Source organism: Salvelinus fontinalis, chromosome 13 (genome assembly GCF_029448725.1).
Source record: "Salvelinus fontinalis isolate EN_2023a chromosome 13, ASM2944872v1, whole genome shotgun sequence".
Taxonomy (NCBI): domain Eukaryota; kingdom Metazoa; phylum Chordata; class Actinopteri; order Salmoniformes; family Salmonidae; genus Salvelinus; species Salvelinus fontinalis.
In genome coordinates, this window is record NC_074677.1 from 54,577,481 (window position 1) to 54,599,530 (window position 22,050).

At 43.6% G+C, this 22,050-nt stretch overlaps 2 protein-coding genes across 4 annotated transcripts in view; one reads left to right on the forward strand and one right to left on the reverse strand.

The window, feature by feature from the left end:
* LOC129869058 (equilibrative nucleoside transporter 2-like) lies at positions 1-21,541 on the reverse strand. 2 transcript variants are annotated; one of them, XM_055943531.1, is made up of 13 exons: positions 21,376-21,541; positions 6,085-6,132; positions 5,149-5,230; positions 4,768-4,955; positions 4,504-4,643; positions 4,216-4,350; positions 3,745-3,842; positions 3,562-3,643; positions 3,155-3,318; positions 2,957-3,062; positions 2,779-2,864; positions 2,452-2,651; positions 1-2,322 (listed from the first exon to the last, which is right to left on the reverse strand). In XM_055943531.1, the coding sequence occupies exons 1-13, from the start codon at positions 21,387-21,389 to the stop codon at positions 2,211-2,213; spliced, it is 1,455 nt and encodes a 484-aa protein (XP_055799506.1). In that variant the 5' UTR covers positions 21,390-21,541; the 3' UTR covers positions 1-2,210. The 2 variants fall into 2 exon arrangements, with proteins under 2 accessions (XP_055799506.1, XP_055799507.1); XM_055943532.1 differs by lacking the exon at positions 21,376-21,541 and adding an exon at positions 7,429-8,285.
* LOC129869057 (complement factor B-like) overlaps positions 20,937-22,050 on the forward strand; it is a 15,412-nt gene continuing 14,298 nt past the window's right edge. For both annotated transcript variants that reach the window (XM_055943528.1, XM_055943529.1), the window contains exons 1-3: positions 20,937-21,041; positions 21,549-21,761; positions 21,863-22,048. In XM_055943528.1, the coding sequence (XP_055799503.1) occupies positions 20,981-21,041; positions 21,549-21,761; positions 21,863-22,048 (460 nt within the window). In that variant the 5' untranslated portion in view covers positions 20,937-20,980. The remainder of the gene's footprint in view (positions 21,042-21,548; positions 21,762-21,862; positions 22,049-22,050) is intronic.

Genomic DNA, 22,050 nt, shown 5'->3' on the forward strand with positions numbered 1-22,050 from the left:
TAGGCGTACATCGTAACTTTATTGATGACACCAAACAAAATAACAAAGTCAAAAAACGAAAGCACACAGTTCTGTAAGGCTAAGAAACTAAACAGAAAACAAGATCCCACAAAACCCAAAACGAAAATGACAACTTATATATGATCCCCAATCAGAGACAACGATAGACAGCTGCCGCTGATTGGGAACCATACTTGGCCAAAAAGAAAGAAATAGAAAACATAGACTTTCCCACCCGAGTCGCACCCTGACCTAACCAAACATAGAGAATAATAAGGATCTCTAAGGTCAGGGCGTGACAGTGCAATAACTTTTCTTCGTTTTAAATATACATATACAGTACCTGCCAAAAGTTTGGACACACCTACTCAAGGGTTTTTCTTTATTTTTACTATTTTCTACATTGTAGAATAATAGTGAAGACATCACAACTATGAAATACCACATATAGAATCATGTAATAACCAAAAAAGTGTTAAACAAATCAAAAATATATTTTATATTTTACATTCTTCAAAGTAGCCACCCTTTGCCTTGATGACAACGTTGCACACTCTTGGCATTCTCTTCATCAACCAGCTTCATGAGGAATGCTTTTTCAACAGTCTTGAAGGAGTTCCCACATATGCTGAGCACTTGTTGGCTGCTTTTCCTTCACTCTGTGGTCCAACTCATCCCAAAGCATCTCAATTGGGTTGAGGTTGGGAGATTGTGGAGGCCAGGTCTGATGCAGCACTCCATCACTCTCCTTGGTCAAATAGCCCTAACGCAGCCTGGAGGTGTGTTTTGGGTCATTGTCCTGCTGAAAAACAACTGATAGTCCCACTAAGCGCAAACCAGAGGGGATGGCGTATTGCTACAGAATGCTGTGATAGCCATGCTGGTTAAGTGTGCCTTGAATTCTAAATAAATCAGACAGTGTCACCAGCAAAGCACCCCAACAACTTCAAACTTCCTCCGCCATGCTTCACGGTGGGAACCACACATGCGGAGATCATCCGCTCACCTACTCGGCGTCTCACAAAGACACGGCGGTTGGAACCAAGAATCTCAAATTTGGACTCATCAGACAAAAGACAGATTTCCACCGGTCTAAGGTCCATTGCTTGTGTTTCTTGGCCCAAGCAAGTCTCTTCTTCTTATTGGTGTACTTTAGTAGTGGTTTCTTCACGCAGTCTCCTCTGAACAGTTGATGTTGAGATGTGTCTGTTACTTGAACTCTGTGAAGGATTTATTTGGGCTGCAATCCGAGGTGCAGTTAACTCTAATGACCTTATCCTCTGCAGCAGAGGTAACTCTGGGTCTTCCTTTCATGTGGCCTTCCTCATGAGAGCCAGTTTTATCATAGTGCTTGATGGTTTTTGCGACTGCAGTTGAAGAAACTCAAAGTTCTTGACATTTTCCGGATTGACTGACCTTCATGTCTTAAAGTAATGATGGACTGTAATTTCTCTTTACTTATTTGAGCTGTTCTTGCCATTATATGGATTTGGTCTTTTACCAAATAGGGCTATCTTCTGTATACCACCCCTACCTTGTCACAACACAACTGATTGGCTCAAACGCATTAAGAAGGAAATAAATTCCACAAATTAACTTTTAATATGGCACACCTCTTAATTGAAATGCATTCCAGGTGACTACCTCATGAAGCCGGTTGAGAGAATGCTAAGAGTGTTCATAGCTGTCATCATGGCAAAGGGTGGATACTTTGAGGAATATCAAATATAAAATAAATGTTTTGGTTACTACATCATTCCATATGTGTTATTTCATAGTTTTGATGTCTTCACTATTGTTCTACAATGTAGAAAATAGTAAAAATAAAGAAAAACCTTGGAATGAATAGGTGTGTCCAAACTTTTGACTGGTACTGTACGTTTGCTTTGGCATTAATGAATATGTGTATAACCCATTTCTATTCAACGAATAACACATAAATACACTCTTAGAAAAAAATTGTTCCAAAAGGGTTATTTGGCTGTCCCCATAGGAGAACCCTTTTTGGCTCCAGGTAGAACCCTTTTCTTTTCACAGAGGGTTCTACATGGAACCCAAAAGGGTTCTGCCTGGATTCAAAAAGGCTTCTTCAAAGTCTTCTCCTATGGGGACAGATGGATAACCCTTTTAGGTTCAAGATAGCAGTCTATTTTTATAAGAGCGTAACCAGACTTGGTTTGGTTAGAGCGGTATGTAGAAGGTAGTGTTCTCTAAAGCAGGTTCCTCAGCAGGAAGGAGAGGGCTGCCCCTAGAGACAGACCCAGAGCCAGGAAGAAGGTCATCAAGGCCCCTGTTGTCTCACAGTCTTTAGACCTCACCAACCTGGGAAAGAGAACAGGGATTACTACAGTGTAATAACATGTTAAATTAAACAAAACAAAAAACGGTTAATGGAACAATTTAACAAAACTGTTGAAGAGATTCCGGGAAGATATCAATTCCGTGACTCACTGAGGTGCGTAGGACATGCAGAGACAGATTAAGTATCCATTGGACACGGCGAATAATGTCATGATGGCAACGAAGGCAACGTCATGGGAGAACAGGACTGGCAGGTACTGACGGTTGTCAGTGTTACACAGCATAATGAGAGGGATGAAGACCACACGGGACCCCACGAGCACTGGCAACAGACGGCTTCTCTTTGAGGGCTGTGGACAGATAAAGACAGAGAGACACTATTAGGCAGAGAAACATGCTCTGAGGCATTGGAGCAGCAATTGAATGCAGTTATTGGTAGTAAAGAAGACAGACAGAGGGCAGAAATGTCAGACTCACCCACTGAACCATAGAGGTGACACTGCGGCCAATCAGGTCCATGGCGTTAAAGACGACGAAGCAGCAGACACAGAGAAAGTATCGGTCTGAAAGATACAGGTGTAAGGCAGATGTCCAACCACAACTGGACATTATATTACTAGGCAATGATGTGTTATTCTCCCAGCTGTTTGCTCACCCCACTCCTTGTTTCCATACACACTCTTCACTTTCACCGTGACAGCGGGGAAAACCGACAGTGTGACAGCCAGCACACACGTCACACAGAGGGCCATCACCCAAATCTGCACAACAGTAACAAAGTGTGAGAGAAATGTTTGAGAAAATGTTGTTTTGAATTGAGATTGGAATGACAGTGGGATAGGGAACAAGGCACTTTTTTGAAGACTGCCAGGACAGATGACCTGGTGTGACTGTCAGTCTGTTTTGTCATTGACAGGGCTTCTTTGGTCCCACTGGCCTCAAAATCACCATTTGTTATTATGGGTTTATTGTTGTAGCCATTCAGGTCACCATTGGCCAAAGCTTCTTTTTCTTTGTCTTTGAGAAGAATAGGGAAAAAATCGTCAGGGCTCTGGCAACTGCACTGATTTGACCGTGATAAATGACAGTGACAAATGGTTCAAGCATTATATCGTTTTGAAAACATAGCTGAAAACAAACAAACATATTAAGGAAAATCCCTGCACATAAGTGAATTAACTATTAGTAATAATAGCTCTTGTACATGGTATAATGTATTTGTTATTAGTTAAGGATGGAATATAATGTCCATAAACCTACCTGCACTTTTGAGAGGCTCGCTTGAGGTCGCCAGTTGGTCATGGTGACTTTTACTTTTCTCAAAGTAAAACCGGGCAAACTCCTAGAACCCAACACACAATGAGTACATTCCTCTGTAGTGTCCTAAGCAACAGTAGGAGAACTGACTATTGCTCTCTTGTCATGACCGGTGTAGCCACTCACCAGGTGTGGCAGTAGTAAGTAGCTGAGCAAAGTGAGCAGAGTTGCCAAACAGGGGGTTAGGAAGTACCCAAGAGCAGCACTGGCCTTGTCTGCTTTACCTACACAGAGAAGAAGAGAAACTCAGTACTAAATAGAATTAAAAGACAAGTTGACCTAAAAACAGAGTCAAATCTATGCTGGCAGGCGGAGCTGAGATGTTTCCCACCAAACAGGATGTGGTGACCAGTTAATCAGTTGAGTGAAGCTGAAGCATAACACACGTTTACCACAGTTTGAGCCTGCTCTTCCAGTTATGCTAATGTGAGCAAACATTGTGAGCAAATGCCATTAGCAAAAGACCTGTTTTAGTGAGCCTGTTACTATATTAAGGAGAAGGTCATGTTGATTGAGTGCGCCTGGGTGTGTCATTGTGTTCGTTGTTAGTGTGTGTCGTGAGGTGATATGTTGTGCGTAGGGAAGTGTAGTACTCACTGAGGATAGAGAGCAGACTGGCCAGAGCAGCGAAGATCCCTGCCAGTCCCTGACCACTCAGATACAATGTGCTGTACTTCGGGGGGAGCATTCCTACCAGCCCAAACAGACTGCCCTGGAGCACAGCTCCAAAAGCTGGAGAAGGGGAGGAAGAGGGGATGTGTGAGTATTTCCACGTAAAATCTGATTGGAACACATTTTCATCAGACAATGATACTACTACTTCTGATTCTGAACGATATAATACGGGATCCAGAGACACATGAGGGCAGGTGGGAACCAACTCACAGTTGATGAACCAGATAGTTGCCATGGTAATAGAGAAGAAGCTGTCGGGCTGCATGGGCACCTTGACCATAATGGCCGTGAGGAGGAAGAGGCAGAGGATGGAGACCAGACTGACAGCAATCCGGACCTTCTCTCTGATACTAGCGCCACACAGGAAAAAGAAGGTTGGGTTAGACCACTACATTAAACTAGACCTTCCATTCAAAAGGAGAGAGGTGTGGAATCAAAAGTAAGACACATAGAACCATGTGGTATGTTGCTCACCATTGGTACAGGAACGAGTTGGCTAGGGTGAAGAGGAGCAGGGGCAGCTGGGATAGAAGGGTCATAAAGCTGGCAAATTCGTAGTCTTTAGTAACTGGGGTCGTTCCATTCGTAACTGGGGTCGTTCCATTAGTAACTGGGGTCGTTCCGTAACTTGACGGGGTCCCTTTGAGGCGGTCGTCGAAATACTTCAGCAGAAAACAATGGGAGAACAGAGGTGACATTAGCTGAAGCCCCCTACTCTTATCATACAGCAAACTAATAATAGACAGGACGTTTGTGTGAAAGTGTAATATTCAGTGAAAATGTTTATTGTTTGCGGTACCTCAGTGTGTGTGTGTGTGTGTCTGGTTGTGATGAGGTAGAGGAGCTGTGTGGTACCTCAGTGGTGGTGATGAAGAAGTTCCATGGCAGCAGTGTCCCCAGTCCCAGGATAAAGATGATGACGGCCACAGCACAGCCTCTGTTAGGGGAGAGAAGACATCACTCACATCTCACATAGCAACCACTCCTACATCCGCTGGTAGCACAGCGTTTTAAGGTAGGTTACTGTTTCCACTGGTATTTACTTTGTATTTCATAGGAATGTATGTGGTAAGAATGGGTATTTTATAGTTTACTTACACAATCGGTGATTACCTAGTACTAAATGGTGCCTAGTGATGCTTAATGTATCCCAAAGAAACAAGTCATTTCTAGTTTTTTACTGAGTAATTACTGATATATCATGTCATTTCTTATGTGATTCCCATGGACCAGTGCTCAGATGAACGATATGGTATGTCACACCCTGATCTGTTTCACCTATCTTCGTGCATGTCTCCACCCCCCTCCAGGTGTCGCCCATCTTCCCCATTACCCCCAGTGCATTTATACCTGTGTTCTCTGTTTGTCTGTTGCCAGTTCGTCTCGTCTCGTCAAGCCTACCAGCCCTAGCCTCTGTTTTCTAGCCCTCCCGGTTCCGACCTTTTCTGCCTGCCCTGACACTGAGCCCGCCTGCCTGACCAATCAGCCTGCCCTGACCTCGAGCCTGCCTGCCTGACCAATCAGCCTGCCCTGACCTCGAGCCTGCCTGCCGCCCTGTACCTTTCGGACTCTGACCTGGTTAATGAACATCTGCCTGTCCTCGACCTGCCGATTGCCTGCCCCTTTGTATTTGAATAAATAGCAGAGACTCAAACCATCTGCCTCCTGTGTCTGCATCTGGATCTCGCCCTGTGTCGTTATATGGTGACTAAACGAAGAAGCACGTGAAAGTTGCTCACCACAAGCTTTTTGTCACAGATGATTCAGCCAATGAAAAGTGAGTAAACTCACCGGTCCACAGGGGCTTTCTTCTGGGTAGTCATCCTGATCCTCTCGAGTCTGTACACAAACATGGGACAGAGGAGAGCTTCTGAACGTTTCACTCTTTTAAATACTGCTGTGTTGAAAATAACCACAGCAAATCCCCCTGATGTTATTCTAATCAGTCATCTTTGACAAGAAATAACATCATATTTTTTGCTCTTGGTGATTTCAGCATGTTCTAAAAAGTCGACAACTTCAAAGGAGTTAACCATATCCAGTCCCCTCCCGCCATCATTTCTACAACATAATTTCCTTGTCTGCCATGTTCAGAAGCTGGTAGGTATCTCAGGTTAGACAAGGCTACTTTCTGAATGAACCATGTGGTAAATAAGAAAAGCTTTCCACATGGCTTCTGAAACGAAGTATTCAATGGCAAACTTTGAGATGAAATTAGTATTATTATAGAAGATGATACAACATCTCAAAATGAACGGTTTTATTACTGACATGGAGAAAAATGTGTTCCATTACTTCGGCTAATACCGGCGTATTAAACTATTGGCATTAACTTCAGACCTATACAGCCTTAATTATAACGCTCTAGATCTAATCAGAAATGAGATCCTTCCCGATGGACTATAACATCTTGGGGTAGCCCACACCTGTCGACACACACTCACCACCTACCTGCCTTATGCTTCAAATAGAAAATGTAGTTGATACATCGAATTATATTGTATTAAATCCTTGGTGTCGGGACCACCGGTGGCTCCTCGAAGAACACCACGTTGAGGATATGACTCATACACGTACAACAAAGTAACAACAGTTGCTATACACACAGGCTAGTACGCTGCGCATGTCGCTCTTTTATGTACAGACCAATTGAAAGGATGTTTTGCTTGTCTGTATTGTTTTTGCGGGCTATTCATTTGATTTATTCTAACAGTTAAAACATGTAACACATTCAACAATACAGCATCTTATTCAAAACTCAAGCAACAGAGCAGTAGTTGCTGAGTGAAGACATAAACTAGACGCTGAGAGAAGAAGTGCCCCGAAGCGGGCACTATTAAAATTGGACAAATAAAGCACAATTCTTCTTAATTTCTGGATCACAAAAAAATTGTCAGCGAATAAAAAAGTAGCCTATAGTTGAGCGCCTCGAGGCTATTTGAGCTGTTCTTCACGGTACATAGGTTATATCACCGTGCAAAAAAACACAGCCAAATGAAAAGAAATGCCAACAAAATAATAAAAAAACACAGCCAAATGAAAAGAAATGCCAACAAAATAATAAAAAAACACAGCCAAATGAAAAGAAATGCTGACAAAATAATAAAAGCAACGTATGATAAACATTAAACTCACCAGTTAGAGTCGAATTGTTTAGTAGCTGGTATCGTCTTTGCGAAGCTGATTAATCGCGCTCAATGAAGTGAACGCTTTTCAACATTTAGCGCGATTGCTTGACAGACAAGTGTTTCCTGTACACGGAGCGCCAATTTTGAGAGCGCCTATTGGATGTTTTGTTCAGCTAAGTTTGTTCAGGGGTGGAAAAGTACCCAATTGTCACACTTGAGTAAAATAAAAGATACACTAATAGAAAACGACTAAAGTAGAAGTGTAAGTAACTCAGCAAAAATACTACTTGAGTAAAAGTCTAAAATTATTTGTTTTCAAATATACTTAAGTATCAAAGTAAATGTAATTGCTAAAATATACAAAAGAAAAAGTAAGAGTATAAATAATTTCAAATTAATTTCAAATTCCTTATATTAAGCAAACCAAAGGGCACAATTTTCTTGTTTGTTAAATGTACAGTCGTGGCCAAAAGTTTTGAATGACACAAATATTAATTTTCACAAAGTCTGCTGCCTCATTGTCTTTAGATATTTTTGTCAGATGTTACTATGGAATACTGAAGTATAATTACAAGCATTTCATAAGTGTCAAAGGCTTTTATTGACAATTACATGAAGTTGGTGCAGAGTCAATATTTGCAGTGTTGACCCTTCTTTTTCAAGACCTCTGCAATCCGCCCTGGCATGCTGTCAATTAACTTCTAGGCCACATCCTGACTGATGGTAGCCCATTCTTGCATAATCAATGCTTGGAGTTTGTCAGAATTTGTGGGGGTTTGTTTGTCCACCCGCCTCTTGAGGATTGACCACAAGTTCTCAATGGGATTAAGGTCTGGGGAGTTTCCTGGCCATGGACCCAAAATATCGATGTTTTGTTCGCCAAGCCACTTAGTTATCACTTTTGCCTTATGGCAAGGTGCTCCATCATGCTGGAAAAGGCATTGTTTGTCACCAAACTGTTCCTGGATGGTTGGGAGAAGTCGCTCTCGGAGGACGTGTTGGTACCATTCTTTATTCATGGCTGTGATCTTAGGCAAAATTGTGAGTGAGCTCACTCCCTTGGCTGAGAAGCAACCCCACACATGAATGGTCTCAGGATGCTTTACTGTTGGCATGACACAGGACTGATGGTAGCGCTCACCTTGTCTTCTCTGGACAAGCTTTTTCCGGATGCCCCAAACAATCGGAAAGGGGATTCATCAGAGAAAATGACTTTACCCCAGTTCTCAGCAGTCCAATCCCTGTACTTTTTGCAGAATATCAGTCTGTTCCTGATGTTTTACCTGCAGAGAAGTGGCTTCTTTGCTGCCCTTCTTGACACCAGGCCATCCTCCAAAAGTCTTCACCTCACTGTGCGTGCAGATGCACTCACATCTGCCTGCTGCCATTCCTGAGCAAGCTCTGTACTGGTGGTGCCCCGATCCTGCAGCCTTACCCTTACCCATATAGGCTATTCCCTCCATCACGACACTGCTGCCCAGTTGAAGAGCTTGTGATCTCCATGCAGCACCATGCGCCTTCAGAAAAGCCCCCCTCAGCCTCAGAAGATTCCCTTCTGGAGAAATGCAATCATAGAGTCATTATACTCTAATGTAGGCCTATTTGCCTACTAGCCAAATAAAGTGCAGTGCGTGTGTGATGCACGCAACTCCTCATTCCAACATATTTGATCATTTCATTCATCCTTCAGTCAGTCAGTATGTCATCCATTCAGTCATTTGTCGGAGTTGCAGTAACAACTAAATCAAAGAGAATATAGAACAGTGTGGGGGGGGGGGGGGGGGGGGGGATTTCCTGTTTTGCATGTTTTTGGGGTATTAGTATGTGTCACATATCAGTTGGCAAACAATGTAAAATATATATATTGTAATGACCTGACTAGATCATAAAGGAACAATTGTCCAGACAGGATTGAGTTTACGAATTTACGGTTTATTAACCCAACTTTACACAGGCTACTGTTTGGCCGTAGCCCACGCCAAATAAATGAAGGATACCCTATTAACCAACTGTGACCTTCTCTTGTGAAGGCCAGACGTACGAGAGATAACCATGACAAAACCTGGTCTTAACTTCCAATGCTCCATCCCCCTGCCCAACCCCCCTCCACACCACTCCGCCAACCACCAGGATGCCCTGCTTCAGAACATTCCAGGCATTCCTGTGATTGGCAGATAGCAGGTTGATTGGCATGTCCGACCCCTTGAACACTGGGTACTGGTAAGTACAACACAACCAACTAACACATAACACACAGCTGTCTGTGCGGATCGCTACAATATAGTTGAGTTAATAAAGTCGCATACAAACATGGTCTTTTGTTTTCTTTTGTAAGGCAGGTGTTTCAGCCTAGCTCAGTTCTTTCTGTGGTGGTGGGGCAAGCCAGCAGAGCCGTGATTGGCTCAGTGTTCTGTCACTCATGGGGACACTACTTCACCGCCAAGTCTAAGGGTAGAGTTAGAAAATTCCAGCCCCTTGGGTGCTGCCATAGAGTTACATTAGAAGTGCTCATCCAAGAAGGCTCAAGGTCATTGGCCACAGATAAAATGACTTAAAATCACATTATATCTGCAGTAGCTTTGATTGGACTGATCATGTCAACATTATACTTTCAAAATCTTAACTAGCAGTCAACAATCTCCTGGTAAATCATTTTTAATCCTTGTCATATGAAGAGAAATAATGAAGAGAAATTATAGATAAAACGTATCGGTGCTCATCGGCCATTGGACATAAACATTACACAACAAGTTGTAAATCACTAATTCAACAATGAGTGGTTTGGAAGGAATCAGTGGCTAACTGCAAGCATTGCAAAGCAATCATTTAAGGGTCTCTTTTACTAGTTTAAAATTATAAACATTCAACATTGGCCATTCTGTCAATGAAGCATGATTTGTGCCATGCTCAAAACAACTGTTAACTCGGAACTGCAAAATCTGACTTTAGTGAGTTCAAGACAACTGGGAACTCGGGAAAAATTAGGTACTGGGAAAATACGTTTTGAACTTTCATCCAACTCGGAATTGTACATTCGGAACTCGGGCCTCTTTCTAGAGCTACGACCTGAAGATCACTGACGTCATCATAATTTGACCTTTTTTTTCCTTCAAGTTTTCAGTTGTCTTGAAAGCATATCAAATATTGTAAGAGCTTTCATTGTCTGCGTATATGCCCCCTTTATTTATCCTACGGTTCTGACTTGGTGTACTGTAAGAACGGCCCATGTTCTGAATTCTGTCGCTGTACATTCAAACGTGCTGAAAAAAATTATTATATTGACTACGTCCGTCCTAGCTCGCTCATTAATGTCTTAATCGAAATTACATATTGCCTCTTATCTGCTTGTCGTCACCCCTTATGTCATAGTTTGTACATCTCAATTGTCATTAGAACCCACATTTGTTTAAGCAAGTCAGCCACATCAGCTATGTTTTTTAAAGGCAGTAAATGAGGCTGAATTAACTGTTTTGCTGCCAGACAAGGCTCTGCTGATAGCCAGGTGTTGCAGTGGTAAGGTGTTGGGACTGCTGTTGGGACTGCTGTTGGGATAGCTTTATGTAGGCCCTAACAATTTGTGGGCACTGTTTGTCACCGTTACAGTGCAATTAATGTATTGTTTAGTGTTGTGTTGTGTAGTGGCTTTGCTGGCATGCATCCCACATATATATTTTTTTGCCCCACCAATATTTACGTGCTAAAGTCGCCACCGGATGTGCAGATAACTTTGCAAGTGTAACGGCTGTTCTCCTCCTCGTCTGAGGAGGAGCAGGGATCGGTCCAAAACGCAGCTTGGGTTGAATACATAATGAATTTATTAAATCAAGACGACGAACACGAAGAACACTTGATAACTACAAAACAACAAAACGACGTAGACAAACCTGAACATGTGAACTTACATATAACGAAGAACGCACGAACAGGAACAGACTAGACAAACGAAACAGTCCCGTGTGGTACAAACACTGACACGGAAGACAATCACCCACAAACAAACAATGTGAACAGCCTACCTTAATATGGTTCTCAATCAGAGGAAACGTCAAACACCTGCCCCTGATTGAGAACCATATAAGGCTAATTAACAATGAAACTAAACATAAAAACAAACAACATAGACTGCCCACCCAGCTCACGTCCTGACCAACTAAACAACGCTAAATTAAGGAAAATAAGGTCAGGAACGTGACAGTACCCCCCCCCCCCCCCAAGATGCGGAACCTATAGGGGAGGGTCTGGGTGGGCATCTGGCCACGGTGGCGGCTCTGGCTCTGGACGTTGTCCCCACCCCACCATAGTCAATCCCCGCTTCCGTAGCCTCCTCCCAATAGCCACCCGCCAAATTAACCCACCTGGATTAAGGGACAGCACCAGACTAAGGGGCAACACCGGGATGAGGGGCAGCACCGGACTGAGGGGCAACACCAGACTGAGGAGCAACACCAGACTGAGGAGCAACACCAGACTGAGGGGCAGCTCCGGACTGGCTGACGGCTCTGGCTGCTCATGGCTGGCTGAAGACTGGCTGCTCATGGCTGGCTGACGGCTCTGGCTGCTCATGGCTGGCTGACGGCTCTGGCTGCTCATGGCTGGCTGACGGCTCTGGCTGCTCATGGCTGGCTGACGGCTCTGGCTGCTCATGGCTGGCTGACGTCTCTGGCTGCTCATGGCTGGCTGACGGCTCTGGCTGCTTATGGCTGGCGGAAGGCTCTGGCTGTTCCTGTCTGGCGGAAGGCTCTGGCTGCTCCTGTCTGGCGGAAGGCTCTGGCGGCTCCTGTCTGGCGGAAGGCTCTGGCGGCTCCTGTCTGGCGGACAGCTCTGGCGGCTCCTGTCTGGCGGACGGCTCTAGCGGCTCCTGTCTGGCGGACGGCTCTAGCGGCTCCTGACTGACGGACGGCTCTGAAGGCTCAGGACAGACGGGCGGCTTTGGCGCTGCTGGGCAGACGGCAGACTCTGGCCGGCTGAGGCGCACTGTAGGCCTGGTGCGTGGTGCCGGAACTGGAGGTACCGGGCTAAGGACACGCACCTTAAGGCTAGTGCGGGGAGCAACAACAGGATGCACAGGACTCTGGAGACGCACAGGAGGCTTGGTGTGTGGTACCGGGCTGGAGACACGCACCATAGGGCTAGTGCGTGGAGGAGGAACAGGGCTCTGGTGACGCACAGGAGGCTTGGTGCGTGGTGCCGGAACTGGTGGTAGCGGGCTGGAGACACGCACCATAGGGCTAGTGCGTGGAGGAGGAACAGGGCTCTGGAGACGCACAGGAAGCCTGGTGCGTGGTGTAGGCACTGGTGGTACTGGGCTGGGGCGGGGAGGTGGCGCCGGATATACCGGACCATGCAGGCGTACTGGCACCCCTTGAGCACCGAGCCTGCCCAACCTTACCTGGTTGTATGTTCCCCGTAGCCATAACAGTGCGGGGAGGTGGAATAACCTGCACTGGGCTGTGTTGGCGAACCGGGGACACCATGCGTAAGGCTGGTGCCATGTATGCCGGCCCGAGGAGACGCATTGGAGACCAGACGCGTTGAGCCGGCTTCATGGCACCTGGCTCAATGCCCAATCTAGCCCTGCCAGTGCGGGGAGGTGGAATAACCCGCACCGGGCTATGCACACGTACAGGAGACACCGTGCGCTCTACCGCATAACACGGTGTCTGCCCGTACTCTCGCTCTCCACTGTAAGATCGGGAAGTTGGCGCAGGTCTCCTACCTGACTTCGCCACACTACCCTTTAGCCCCCCCCCCCCCCCCAATACATTTTTGGGCTTGACTTACAGGCTTCCTACCGCGTCGTCGTGCTGCCTCCATTCGCCGGTATCCCTCCTCACACTGCGCCAGAGAATCCCAGGCGGGCTCCGGCCTTCTCCCTGGGTCGATCGCCCACCTGTCGATCTCCTCCCACGTAGTGTAGTCCAGATTTTGCTCCTGCTTCCGTGCTGCCTCCTCATACCGCCGCCTCTCGGCTTTAGCTGCCTCCAGCTCTTCACGAGGGCGGCGATATTCTCCAGGTTGTGCCCATGGACCTTTACCGTCCAGTATTTCCTCCCATGTCCAGAAATCCTGCGATCGCTGCTGCTGCTTTTTCCCACGCTGCTTGATCCTTGGTTGGTGGGTGATTTTGTAACGGCTGTTCTCCTCCTCGTCCAAGGAGCAGGGATCGGACCAAAACGCAGCTTGGGTTGAATACATAATGAATTTATTAAATCAAGACGACGAACACGAAGAACACTTGATAACTACAAAACAACAAAACGACGTAGACAAACCTGAACATGTGGACTTACATATAACGAAGAACGCACAAACAGGAACAGACTAGACAAACGAAACAGTCCCGTGTGGTACAAACACTGACACGGAAGACAATCACCCACAAACAAACAGTGTGAACAGCCTACCTTAATATGGTTCTCAATCAGAGGAAACGTCAAACACCTGCCCCTGATTGAGAACCATATAAGGCTAATTAACAATGAAACTAAACATAAAAACAATCAACATAGACTGCCCACCCAGCTCACGTCCTGACCAACTAAACAACGCTAAACAGGGAAAATAAGGTTAGGAACGTGACAGCAAGGGGCCCTGCTTGTCCAGCACGCAGGCAGACCTGCAAGAAATCATTCCGCCTGAGAGAAGCTGTGGAGAAAAGATAGAGGAACTACTAAACATGGACCTAATGGAGAGAGTGGATGGTGTCACACCATGGGTGAATCCGGTAGTGGTGGTGCCAAAACCGGACGTGTCTGAACATGAGACAAGCGAACACAGCAATCATACGTGTCGGGTACCCAATCCCCAAAGTAGATTAACTTTTGCAAGGAATTAATGGGTCTATCACATTCAGTAAACTGGATCTTAAATGGAGCTATCATCAATTGTAGCTAACACCAGAGTCAAGAGACGTATTGATGTTTGCAGAGAATAATGGGATGTACAGATATAAAAGACTCATATTTGCAGTTTCATCGGCGAGCGAGCAGTATCCACATGAAATCGAAACATCCCTGACAGGCATCAAGGGGGTGGAGAACATATCGGATGACATCATCGTCCACGCCCCGGACAAGGAGACCCATGACCAGCATGCTGTCCTCAACAAGCTGGAGAACTGTGGGCTGACTCTCAACTCAGAGAAATGTCAATTCAACATGAACAAATTGGTGTTTATGGGCATGCTACTCTCACAGAAGGGCATTGTGCCCACGGCTGAAAGAGGGAGCGCAGTGGTCGAGGCCAGCGAGCCTGAGACTGCATCAGAGGTTTTAGCTTTCTAGGTTCAGTGGGCTATAGCAGTAGGTTCATTCCCCAGTTCTCTACACTCTCAGAGCCTCTGCGGAATTTGACCAAGAAGAACACAACATTCCACTTCGGACCGGAACAGAAGGCATTTCAGACATTAAAAGAGAAACTGGCTGAAGCCGCGACACTCGCGTACTTTGACAAAGACATGCCCACAAAAGCAATAGCAGACGCAGGACCAGTGGTCCTAGGAGCTGTGCTCGTGCAAGAACAACACAGAGAAATGGTTCCAGACTGTTATGTGAACAGGAGTCTGTCAGAATGTGAACGCAGATATTCACAAACTGAGCGTGAGGCCCTTGCGTTGCTTTGGGTTTGTGAAAGTCTTCACCCATATGTACACGTCAGGGAATTTGATCTTGTTACTGATCATAAGGCGTTAGATGCTATTTACAGTCCTCGCTCAAAGCCATGCGCTCGCATTGAACGGTGGATGCTGAGGCTCCAACCCTGTGACTTTCGAGTTGTCCACATACCAGGGCAAAACAACATCGTCTAATTGGAGGGACTGCTGTGAAAGACACACACACATGGAGCTGAGGAGTATGTGAGATTTGTGGCTGTGAATGCAACTCCAAATGCAATGACCATAAGGAAAGTGGAGGACGCATCAGCTACAGATGAAGAGCTAAGATAGTACATGTCATCCCAGTTCCAAATATCAGCCCACAGAGAGAAGCAACGAGATTGAACTTCACTCAACTTTCTAGAGCAGTGGTCACCGACCGGTGTATCGTGATCGACTGGTCGATCTCCAAGGCATTCCTAGTCGATCGCCAAACACTTATGTAAAAAACCCAACGATAAAGCCTTGTGTTCTATTTTTTGTTGTTGTCTGGGCTGTTGGCGGTAGTTGCACCCGATTCAACTGCCCTGTGCGCCAGGTATGCAAACTGTTACCATTTTGAACCATTTCATGTGTCTAAAGGTACAAACTCTGCCTTCCCGGCAAGCCCAGAGAGCAAATCAAGTGCACTATAGGTCTACCACTGGCCAATCGGATGGCTCAGATTACCGTGTCTGCTGTAACGTAGCAGGTTTAAGAAACGTTTAAAACCCCGACTAGAGAGAGACTGTCAACGAATACAGCAAAGAGCTGCTGTTTTTATGAGTGAGTTCATGTTTAACTCAGCATTGTCAACACTTTGTATTCAACACTTTTATAAGCCATAAAATGTGTTCTTCCTATTTCCACTCAGCGCTACAACAAGCACTGCAGCAGTAATGAATGAGTAGGAAAGTGTATCTATAGGCTTGCCTTGTTATTATTAGCGACTTGGGTTTTTTAACATAACATTAATATATATTAATATATTTAACTTTCTCTGTTCATTGGAGTAACAACATGAATTTGAGCATGAGGCATAAATAATGCGGTGCCATCAGCTGGAAGACTATGTCACTTTTTGGTCAGTGTCCCTTTTTGGTCAGTGTCAGTGGAGGAAAGTGAGAGCGGAGGGCTGTTGAGAGGCTGCTCTCTCCCTCCGCTGAGACACTGACCATCAGATGCAGGCACCATCAGCCCAGTAAAATAAAAAGCTAATTATTTAAATGTATGCTGACTCAGCTGTGCCTCACAAGTAATACAACAAATGATCTATTACCGGTGTGATCATATAGCCTACCTCAAATTTCCTTTTTTGTTTTGTTTTTAAATGTCCTGAACAACAATGCATTTGGCAAGGCAATTCAAGCAAAGCCAATATGTGGTGATAATTGGGCCTATAGCTTACTGCACAAACCTCATCGCTACAGTACTGTTTTTAATTGGTTAATGTTGCACAGGCTTACGTTTTTTAAGTCATGTTTAAAAAAAATCAGAGCAGTAGATCTCAGCTTGCGTTTTGACTCAGAAAGTGATCTTGACTCAGAAAAGGTTGGTGACCACTGTTCAAGAGTTTTCCCTGTTAACACTATCAACGTTTCCCTTTACTGTGGCAATTGTGATCGAATCAACGCACTATTAGCCACTTTCAATGCAACAAACCAAAGCAAATTGAACTATGCAAGAAATTTTGTTGTAGGCAGGACGCATCGGAGTAGGATTCTATTGCATTGACACATACTACTCAGCCTGTACTCTACACAGACCGGTGCGGCATAAACACAGCCAAATATGGATCTGTGCCATTTACTTTTAACTGGACTGTGTTTACAGCATGAGCGGTTCTGAGTAAGATGTGCCCTTGTTTTGAGATCAAAGGGAGAGCTGCATGTAGCCACCTGTACACATTTTGTTCATATCCTTTGCTAGTTAGGGAGTTATTAGCCCAGTTATAGATCATTTGTAGTCAGCAATAGGTGAGTGATTGTTTCCTGCAAAATCACAAAACGTGTACATTTCTAGACATCTTTGTAAAGCAAGTCTGGTAAAGAGCTTTTTTTTGTCTTAAAAGGGGCAGTGTTGTATTTTGAGACAGGCTTGAATAAGTAGCCAATAGGCAGAGAGTAGCATAATTTGTCTGATTCTCTGTAATAATGGTATGGGAATAATAATGCATTTTAATTTGTAAAGTGGTTTCTTGCATCAAACAACACAACATTTTCAGTCACCTCCTCGTCTGAAGGACAGGTGGATTAACAGGTTAATGTCAAGCCCTGCATGTTTTTTTCAAAAGTCTCATGGAATGTAGGCCTACATTGAAGACCACACATTGGCTGCTACTTTAGGCTGAATGATAGAACAGCTATTTCCATGGTAAAATGTTATGAGATGCATTTTCTCCGTTGTTTTTGATGGTAGGTCACTCTGGTAGGCCTACATTATGATCAAATAGCCACAGTAGCCTACATGACCACTGTTAAAACTGTAACTTAAAGTGGGTACAGTCTCAGCCCTCAACAGACCTGAAATTTGCTCAGTGCCGAAAAAAAAGAGAGGGAACACTGGTCCTATGCCTATGTTGCTTTATAGGTGGAGTTATCGGCCAATTTGCATATATTCCTCGAAGTACACATGTGGAACTCCATAAACATTATTTTTGTTTCAAACCATTTTTTTATTATTATCCCAGAGTCTCACATTGGCCCCATTATTTATAGAAAGACCCATATAAACTCAGCAAAAAAAGAAACATCCCTTTTTCAGGACCCTGTCTTTCAAAGATAATTCATAAAAATCCAAATAACTTCACAGATCCTCATGGTAAAGGGTTTAAACACTGTTTCCCATGCTTGTTCAATGAACCATAAACAATTAATGAACATGCACCTGTGGAACGGTCGTTAAGACACTAACAGCTTAAGTTCACAGTTATGAAAACTTAGGACACTAAAGAGGCCTATCTACTGATTCTGTTGAACTTATCAACATGAATTGGGGTATTCAGAGTACTATACAGGTAGAGAGCATTGAACAGAACTATGTCAATAACAAGATTTTGATAGAACAGTATAATCCCAAGCTCTCGTAATCAGTGGTGTAAAGTACTCAAGTAAAAATACTTTAAAGTACTACTTAAGTAATTTTTGGGAGTATCTGTACTTTACTTTACTATTTATATTTTTGACTACTTTTACTTTTTCTTCACTACATTCCTAAAGAAAACTCGGTAGTTTTTACTCCATATGTTTTCCCTGACAACCAAAAGTACTTGTTGCAATTTGAATACTTAAAAGTAAAGGAAAAAGGTCAAATTGGCACACTTATCAAGAGAACGTCCCTGGTCATCCTTACTGCCTCTGATCTGTTGGATGATGTCTGAGTGATGGAGTGTGCCCCTGGCTGTCGAAAAAAGTAATAAAAAAGTAAATTGTGCCTTCTGGTTTGCTAAATATAAGGAATTTGATGTATAGCATTTACTTTTAATCAAAGTATGGCAATTGAGTACTTTTCCCACCACTGTACTTAAGTACATTTAAAATCTGATACTTTTAGACTTTTCCTCAAGTAGTATTTTACTGGGTTACTTTCACTTTTACTTGAGTCATTTCATATTAAGGTGTCTTTGCCTTTACTCAAGTATGACAATTGAACACTTTTTCCACCTTTGCTCGTAATGTTGTGATAGAATAGAATAAAATAGTATGGCATAGCTTTATTTTTTCCAGTGGGGGCTGACGGGTGGTGTTCCAGGTAAAGCAGTAAATAACATCACACATCTCACTACATGGCAGATAGGCTACAGTTTTCAAGAGAAAGTCCCAAGAATCTGTGTGTATTTATAGCATGTCATTTCCCATGAAAGATGCATTATTTTGGCTTATTCTGCATTATTGAAAATGTAATTGTCTAGCTAGCAAACTCTCCATATTTACTGGCTTCTTACTGGTAGGTACTGTATATGTTGATACCAATTAATCAAGATGAGGATGGTTCACAGAGTGAACTGGCCTGTGACAAAAACACTTAAAAAGTAATGCAATGACCATGTTCCAAAACAAAGAAACATCTGATATACAGTGGGCTCCAAAAGTATTGACAGTGACACATGTTTTGTTTATTTGGGGTTGTACTCCAGCACTTTGGATTTGAAGTGGTACAATGACTATGAGGTTAAAGTGCATACTGTATCTGTAGGCTATCTGTACGAATGTAACTGCCGTTTACTGTGGAACAGTGGGATTATTGATCCGATAGTCACGTACTGGTAGGCCTATTGGTGGGGATTGGGGTTTTACGCTGCGTCTGAGAAGAAAAAAAACACTCCATAAATGCAAATTGTTATTCAATCATTACTCATTGGATGAGTTTTGGGAAATGACTACCTTTGTTTACTCTGACTTGTTTACAATAGCCTTGTCTGTCAATTTACTGGACATGACTTCTTGTTTGCCTTAAAGGGGAACGCCAAAGATAAGTTACTTTTACTCATCTATGTTGTTTTGACGTAGCAGGATGACTTATAGGCTATGATAATGTAAGACGATATAGCCTGAACAAAAAATATAAAACCCAACATGTAAAGTGTTGGTCACATGTTTCATGGGCTGAAATAAAAGATCCCAGACATGTTTCGTATGCACAAAAAGCTTATTTCTCTCAAATTTTGTGCACAAATTTGTTTAAATCCCGGTTAGTGAACACGTCTCCTTTGCCAAGATAATCCATCCACCTGACAGGTGTGGCATATCAAAAATCTGATTAAACAGCATGATTATTACACAGGTGCACCTTGTGCTGGGGACAATAAAAGGCCACTCTAAAATGTGCAGTTTTGTCACACAACACAATGCCACAGATGTCTCAAGTTTTGAAGGAGTGTGCAATTGTCATGCTGATTGCAGGAATGTCAACCAGAACTGCTGTTTACCATGGCCTTACAACCACAGACCACGTGTATGGCGTCATATGGGCGAGTGGTTCGCTAATGTCAACGTTGTGAACAGAGTGCCCCATGGTGGCGGTGGGGTTATGGTATGGGCAGGCATAAGCTACAGACAACAAACATAATTGCATTTTATCAATGGCAATTTTAATGCACAGAAATATTGTGATGAGATCCTGAGGCCAGTTGCTTTTAATTTCCAGTCGTGAAATCCATAGATGAAGGCCTAATGAATTTATTTCAATTGACTGATTTCCTGAGATGAACTGTAACTCAGTAAAATCTTTTGAAATTGTTGCATTGTTGGGTTTATATTTTTGTTCAGTGTGATAGTGACCTTGAGCTGTCCTGACATCGAATAGAGGGTGTGTTATGTGCAGATGTCAACTCTGTGTGACATCATCCAGCCAAAGTAATATCTGTTGATGAGTTAAGGGAGTTCCCCGTCTTGGCTGTTCCAACACTGTAACCCACAGTAAACTTCAATTGTCTGGTCAATCTTTCCAACATAATAACTATGACTGTCCTTTAGCCACGGTTGTGTCAGAAGTTTGAGAGGAAGAGAATACTTCCTCGACCATATCTCAGACAGACTGAACTTAGAGATAATGAACATCCTGAAATCGTTACAGGAATTACTCACGCACAGACCCAGAGCCAAGGCTAGCTTTATTTACTTGAATGCACACTGTTGTGAGAAAAGCAGTCCCGACGAGGAGTTGCTTATGAACATAGAAATAATGTTTAATGTAATAAAGTTAACAGATCATTCTGTTAGTTAGTCGCAGGCTCAATATAAAAAAAAAATGTTTGTGTGTGTATGTCTCTTGTTGAGTGGGTCATTGATCTTTTATTTGACTTGAGGTTAACCAGTGACAGTGTGTTTTTTTTTTCTGTCATGCCTTCCCCCTTATCCTTCCTGCCATGTGTGTATAAATATACACCCTTTTGCAGATTGTATTACTTTTGGACCTGTGATTCACCATGATTTTGTCTGATTGCTGGACTTTGTGTGCAGCGCTGTTGATATGTCCTCTTTATATGGGTAAGTGGCCTGACATGGCTCTTACATTCAAACTGCGCTTGTCTTTAGTTACCTTTTAGAAACGTTTGTTGCACATTTTTCCAAATTGTCCTGTATTCTGGATGATACAACACAGGCTGGAAAAAGGAAATACATGTACTCAAAATAAATATATACAAGAGGGATTTTTTTAACCACGTGTTGTATTTGATTGAAATTTACCGTCCAATACTTTTTGACTGGGTATTATTCAAAGTGGGATTTTACGTTTGGGGTGATCATACAATCATTTTTATATGTCATAATGGTTAACATCAATGATTATTGGGGTATTAGAATCCATATGGGTACTTACACACACACAAACATCTTCAGCTTTGACTCCGTCCATTAGGCTTCTGTATACTTTGAAGAATTTTGATTTGACAAAACTCTGACGTTTTCTGCTATTGTAGCCAGGTTCCCAACCTGGGCCCAGTCATGCCTATGTGTAAAATACATGAACATCTTCCTGCACTGACCTCACAGGTGTCAGTGTTCTGTGTGAAGTCTTCTGTAAAGAGGAGAATGTGGGCGTGGAAGGAGGTCATTACACTCTTACCAAGAAGCTTGCATACGGCAGTATGCTGATATACCACTGTCCAGACGAGTACTATCCCTATCCAGCTTTAACTCGCTTGTGCCAGAAAAGTGGAACTTGGTCACCGACTCCCCATATAAGGCCTGTTCAAAAGTGCAAGAGTGAGTAACAATTCCTTGCACTGGTACTTTTAATAAAAACAATATTTGAAATAAGCTGAACGCTACTTAAACACTGCTTCCTCCATTTTCTTTTCTTTTAGTGGTTGAATGCCCCAACCCCTTGGTTTTGGAAAGTGGTTCTGTCTTTCCTTTACAAATGCAGTATTTTGTCAACAATAAGACCACATATGAGTGCTATTCTGGATACACATTACGTGGCTCATCCTCCCGTGTGTGCCAACCCAATGGGAAGTGGAGTGGGGGAACACCCATTTGCAGACGCGACTGT